The sequence below is a fragment of the Musa acuminata genome, chromosome BXJ1-3 (assembly GCF_036884655.1).
Source record: "Musa acuminata AAA Group cultivar baxijiao chromosome BXJ1-3, Cavendish_Baxijiao_AAA, whole genome shotgun sequence".
Taxonomy (NCBI): Eukaryota; Viridiplantae; Streptophyta; class Magnoliopsida; order Zingiberales; family Musaceae; genus Musa; species Musa acuminata.
Genome location: NC_088329.1, coordinates 6,837,289 through 6,843,893, shown reverse-complemented (window position 1 = coordinate 6,843,893; position 6,605 = coordinate 6,837,289). Strand labels below are relative to the sequence as shown.

Below are 6,605 nucleotides of genomic sequence, written 5' to 3'. Positions count from 1 at the left end.
GGATATGTTTGGAAAGAAAGTTGATACCCAAATGGGGTTCATACCTGAGCAAAGTATACGGACGATTATTACATGATCAAGCTGCTCACTCATTAATATCATTTTCTACAAATGATAAAGTGACGAGGATAACATTGGATCCTTAGACTTTGCTATCAAACAATCAAAATCTATCGAATGAGAGCGAAGGGAAATCCATCAACCTGTCAACTTGGATTTTTTGTATTGATTTGTAGGAGCAACAAGTTATTGACATAAACATGAAACCATATATTGAATGCCCTCCATTTGCAGCAACTACATCAATCAGTCAGTGCCTAGTAATTCTGCTGTGAAGAAATCACAGCACAAGGAATTCTTTCTTTCCATAGGGCAGACAATTCTTGAGATCTAACACACAGTTACAACTGTGTCAATAGGTCTATCTTTGATATGAGAACACAAACCCAGATCGCTAACATGCTTAATGGCTAATGCAATAAACACGACACACGGCAATCCCAGATCAAAATACATGACAAATCTGTAACAATCACTATCATGCTTAATGGCTAATGCAATGAAAGATAGCAAGGGGTGTGAGGCACCCTTTTGGGCAAACCTCACTACAGAGGACTAACTCTGAAATAGTTTGGATCTGTTTCTCCATCTGATCTCTCATGGGGTTTGAACATTAGAGTCTTTGTGCCTGTCCTCTGAGGATGGCCGGCTCTCTGAACCAGACTGTCGGATTTCCTCAATCCTTTGAATCACCTCTTCTATTCTTGGGCGTCGATCAGGAACCCTAGCAACACAAGCCATTGCAATCTGGAGCATCTGGACCATCTCTTCTTCGGTGTTCTGAGATCCCATTAGCTCTCTGTCAAAAACTTCAGCAGTCCACTCCTCACGCACCACAGATTGGACCCATCGCGGCAGGTCCACAACATCGTCATGCCCTTGAGACTGGAGCGGAGCTTTCCCAGTAAGCATCTCGAGCAGGAGGACCCCGAAGCTGTAGATGTCAGACTTCTGAGTGATCTTACGGGCCTCAATGGTTTCAGGTGCACGGTAGCCAACGACGATCCGAGAGGGCTTGGCAGGAAGGTTCATTAGGACCATGAGGCCATAATCTGAGACAACGGGTTTAAGATCTTGATTCAGGAGGATGTTGGATGATTTGATGTTGCCATGAGCCAACTTTGCACCACCTTTAGAATGTATATGTGCAATGCCATAAGCTGTTCCAAGTATGATCTTCACTCTCGAATCCCAGTCCAATGCGGGCCTATCGGTGCCCCTGGTCCCTGTTCATCATTTCTCAATGAAATAACAAAAAGACCTACAATTATGAACAGACAAGCTTCTGATTTTCTTTTGTTTAATTTACTAGCACCTCATGCAATTGGAAGGAAACAATAGCTAGTTCATCTTAACTACTCCAAAGGTGTCACAAAGAAACAAAAGAGAACAAATAACTCCGAGAAACTTTAGAATTCAGGCTTGAAGTGCATCAGCTACTCTTACTCAATACTGACTATACATTAGTTACAGGCCTGACTCAAAAGCGAAAAAGATTATTAAATAAAGGAACAATGCATTGATTCCTAAACCTAACCTTAGAAGCAAATTATCCTAAGGACTTCAGAAATCATAACATTCTGAAGCCTCATTTAATTTGTATACTGGAGTACTGGGAGAAAAAAAAAAGACCTAACGGCATCACCCAAGAAAAGTGGTTTGAGATTCCCCAAGCCTTTGTTTCTTGGTTTTGAGGCCTTTGTGAGAGGCAGGAAATGAGACTCTTGTAAGACTAGGTTCTAATACATTATTTCCACCCTTACAAAAATGATCTACTTCCTATTGTAAGATAAAGGAAAATAGAAATGAAACTAAAGGGCCCCTACCCCGAGTAGTTACTTTTTGGACAATTGAAGGATGCATGTCTTCTAACATATATTTACAACAACGGAGATCTTTAAGGGAGATATTTTATCTTCTAAAATAAAAGGCACATTGTTCAATACATTTGATACTTATGGGGCTGAAAAATGTAAATTAGGAAGTGAACAATCACAATTCAACTAAGCTTCTTCCCGTTGGCTAAAAAAATATTACCCAAAAAATGTGTCCCATGTGATAGTTTCCACATTCTTGAACCTGAGACTAGGCAGTATCTCCATTCTCCAATCATACTAGTCACTTCAAAAATTGGGTTGATGCTACCAAATAGGAAGTACAACATATACATCAAAAGAATTAGAAAACTAAAATTTAGAGTAACATACCATGCAAGAGGGCTGAGAAACTGCCAGTAGGAACATAGTCATAAACTAGAAGCTTCTCATCCTTGGAGTAGTAATAAGCACGAAGAGGGTTAAGATTTGGGTGCTGCCCGACAGTTTCTATCATTTCCATTTGTTGCTCAAATTCTTTCTTTCCCACCACCACCTCCTTCAACCTCTTCACCACTACGGTCATACCATCCTCAAGGGAAGCCTTGTAAGCAGTCCCGTAACTCCCCTTACCAAGGACTTCAGCTGAGGCTTGCAGCAAGTCTTCCAAATCAAAGTTATAAGTGCATCCCTCAAAATAAACCAGCTTATTCCTCTCAGCAGCTTGAACTCCACTACTATACTCCTCTCTGGGCTTTTCACCCCTTCCGCCACCTGAACTCTTCTCCTTCGAATCTCCACCACTTTTTCTCTCTTTCCTCTTAAAGAAACATACAAAAAGCAAAATTGCAAACAGAAGCAGTACAGCCAACCCTCCAGCAGCAATTGCAATTATCAACCCTGAATTTGTTTTCTTCCTGGAGCTTTTCTCATGATTCTCAGGAAATGTTGGTTGGGGTGCCAAAGAAGGGTTATAAGGTGAAGGTGAAGGGAGAACTGCAGCGCATTGGGGTAGAGGAGGGCCACAAAGGTGAGGGTTTCCAGTGAATGAACCATTCGGGAACCTTTGCAAGGAAAAGGGAATGGAACCATTCAGATTGTTATCGCTGAAATTCAAATGTTTCAGCTTTGGGAGCTTGAGATCAGGAATTGGTCCAGAAAAAAGGTTGTTCTGCAGATTTAGGACAGAAAGTTGAGAGAGATTCTGAATTCTTGTAGGAATTTCTCCAGTCAAGAAGTTATAGGAGAGATCAAGAGACTCAAGGGCAGAAGGGAGTGAAGTTGGTAATTCCCCTGAGAAGCTATTGTGCTGAAGATAGAGAAACTTTAGGGAGGGAAGCGAAAAGATATCAGACGGAAGATTTCCAGTGAGGCGATTCGATCGTAGGCTTAAGACTCGGAGATGGTCAAGCTTGCCAAGTGTGTTTGCCGGAATTGAGCCATAAAGTCCAATCCCTGGCAATCGAAGGGCAAGGACATGAGTCCGGTCTAGTGAACAAGTAACACCAACCCAAGTAGAACAGATTGAATTGTTGGAATTCCACTTAAGCTTACTGCTATGGTGAATTGAATTTGCAAAAGCAATAAGAACTTGCTTATCTGAACTTAAGTCAGCAGTGACAGCACTCAGAAAGAATAGAACGATGACAAGAACAGGAAGACTTGCAAATGAAAAACATCTATGCTTGGGCTGATCCATGGCTACTCTTCTGAATCGGGACATGGACGAATACTTTGATTATTTGCGAGCATGCTTCCTGGCCTGTTTCACTGATAGAAGAACAAGTAAGCAGTGGAAGAAAAGAAAATAGAGTGTATTGTATTTATCTACAAATACAAAAGATATCCTCCAAATATGGAGCCTTCTTTGACAAGCATAAGCAAACAAGTGCAGATACAGCATCCAAAGGAAAGAGATGGCAAAAGCAAAAAAAGCAACTTGACCCCAAACTTTTCTTTAAAATTAAGATTTGTTCTTGCAATTTTTATATTTAGATCAATCCCGACACCTAGAATAAAATAAAGTAGAAGAAGCAACTTAGTAATTAATATATTTTAAGTTAGAAATCTTGAGTTGGAAGAACATTCAGCTGGACAAAAACCTAAATAAAACAATTTGCCAGAAAAGATTATTTTTTCAGAAGTGGGGAGGTAAGCATTTGCTAACATTAAGAAAAGATGCAGTCCTACTTTTGCAATTTTATCTAGGATGGGGCCATTACAGTCATCACTTTCCCAATGTAGCATTCAGTGAAGACACGTTCTCTTCACCAGTATCTCCTCATGGCTCCAGATGATTTTAGTGCTGGGCACAATGAGATTGCACAAAAAGCAAGGCTCAACAAGAAGCAAGCCAACAACATCACCCAGATACATCTAGTTTTGGAAGGGAGACATGTGCAAATAAAATTTCTCAAAAAGAAGCTTTGCAGTAAATTTTGATTGATCTCAACAGAAATATTGCCAAATTTATGATCAAACAATGCCTCATATAAAATATATTGAAAATACATCTCAGGTGCTGTGGCGAAGGTTCTCCACAGTCACTGATGGTTGGCATAGTTAGCTAGGCCACTCTGAAAGAAAACACAAACGTATAAAGAGAAAGCGACATGCTTTCTGGAAAGGGCACTGTTAAAAAGAAAGCAAAAGTTCCCCTATTTTATTTAGCAGCACTTAAGACACAGATTAGAGGAGACTGATATGTTTGATTAGCCGCAAGAAAAACCAAAAGGTATCAGCAGAAAAAGAAAACAACAGCTCAGCAATGCTTTTGTTAAAGAGCAACAGATCCGAATTCGCCATATCTACTTTTCTTGTACTTAATGAAGCAGCTTGAAACAAAGACTGCCAAAAGAAATTTGGGTCCAAAAGGGCTTCCACAAAGCAAAAAACAAAAGCAGAAACATGTTCCCTCGTCAAAAGAATAAAGAGGGAAAAAAGGAGACTAGGTGACAAGTAAGATAATTTTATCTATTAACAATATCAAACGATCCCAAGCGAACATTTTTAGCATAACTATGAACAGAGTACTAGCATCAAAGCCCTAACTTCACATGCCTCAGAAGAACAAGGACGGGCCTTTTCCTTTACTGCTGAACAGATTATCTGCAAGCCCCCATGATTCTTCCATTATGGAAGCACTCTGCTCAAAGATTAACAAACAAGTGGTTGACTTCAGAAGCGAAAGCGGAAGCAGGACTCATTATTACTTGAAGACACTAAGCAGAACCAGATTCCAACATAAAAAACCCACACAAAAGCTCCGAAATAAGAAAAAAGAATATAAAATAGTAGCAAAGTTCCCCAAAACTACAGCCCAAAGGCATTAATTTCCGCTAAATACGGCTCAAAATCCACAACTAAAACTAAAAACGCAGCTCAAAGTCAAGCTTTAATCACATTAGCCGACTACATAACATTTAGAGCCACCCCATTTCTCCAAAAACAAGCCGCTACCGGTTGCTACATCCCGGAACGACTGACTACTTGTACAAGATAAGAACTTTAGCGACGTGGAAGCAAGCGGACAGAAATTTTACCTCACCACTAACATCAGATGCTCGAAACTCTGTTAACAATCCCACCTTTGAAGCCACAAACCCGTCATAGCAGCTGAACTCAAACAATAACCAGGAACACAGATTTCTAACGCAGCTCCGACAACCCACAAATTGATCTCATCAAACCCGTGTCTGGAGGCTCTCAGCAAGATGAGTTCCCCATGAAAGTTGGAACCGAGGCTGCATTCGTCCGATTACATACTCGTTTTCGGGGATGAACGCGGAGGAGGTGGAAAGATTTGGCGTGGCTTCGACGCCGGCGGAGCAGCGATCAGAGGTGACGGGGAGAGCACTTAAAGCAGCGGTAACAGGAAAAGCCCTTCCCATTCGTACGAATCACGAAATTACCCTCATCATATGCCTTGCATGTGTCGAAGGAAGGCGTCGGAGGACCACTAGGTTCTGGCGTATGATCAGAGCCGTCAGATTTGAATCAGACGACAGTAACTCAGTTATTCAATGAGGTTATTTAATAAGACCCGAGTTCCAGACCGTGGGAACCTATAGCGACCAAAGAACGTTGCCCGTCAACGTACCTCAAATAAAAAAGTGAATTTTGGTGGATCCCGCAATTAGTGTTTCTTAATTTCCAATCGTGATTCGGGTAGACGTGTCCGCCTGTTACCTTAGGTACATGTTGATGCTATTGCATTCAAGGGTATAGTGTAGACGTTCGGTACGCATTAATATCTCTGCGTACGCGCAAAATTGAACTCTTCGGGCATGCCATCCACGTGGGATTCACGTGAGTTTCATTTTTCACCTACTTAAATATAATAAAAAATAGAAAAATATATAATCAGTCCTTGAAAAACCGTTTATATATATATATATATATATATATATATATATATATATATATATATATATATATCCTTTTAAAGTTTGGAAATAATATAATCATCATTATAAAAAATATATTATAATATATATAGCTCCAAATATTAAGATACTTAGCCATTAATATTCATTCAAGAAAATTCAAGTTAACTATTTTTAGTTGTGATTGATATAAGTTTCTTTGAGTTAAAGAAGTATATAATCGTTAAAATAATAAAATTCTAATATTTTTAATATCATAATCAATTATAATTGATTATTAAGTGTCAAATAAGAGTATGACGTTTAATATAATGAAATAAAAATATTTTTTAAAAAAAATAATTAA

At 39.5% G+C, this 6,605-nt stretch overlaps 1 protein-coding gene across 3 annotated transcripts; it reads right to left on the bottom strand.

Moving 5' to 3' along the window:
- Window positions 1–408: 408 nt before the first annotated feature.
- Window positions 409–5,734, bottom strand: LOC103977781 (probable inactive receptor kinase At5g58300). Of its 3 annotated transcripts, XM_009393393.3 has the most exons (4): window positions 5,417–5,734; window positions 4,935–5,019; window positions 2,268–3,644; window positions 409–1,286 (listed from the first exon to the last, which is right to left on the bottom strand). In XM_009393393.3, the coding sequence occupies exons 3-4, from the start codon at window positions 3,595–3,597 to the stop codon at window positions 658–660; spliced, it is 1,959 nt and encodes a 652-aa protein (XP_009391668.2). In that variant the 5' UTR covers window positions 3,598–3,644; window positions 4,935–5,019; window positions 5,417–5,734; the 3' UTR covers window positions 409–657. The 3 variants fall into 3 exon arrangements, with proteins under 3 accessions (XP_009391668.2, XP_009391669.2, XP_064977668.1); XM_009393394.3 differs by lacking the exon at window positions 4,935–5,019; XM_065121596.1 differs by lacking the exon at window positions 4,935–5,019 and having other exon boundaries at window positions 2,268–3,636; window positions 5,417–5,712.
- Between the last annotated feature and the right edge of the window lie 871 nt (window positions 5,735–6,605).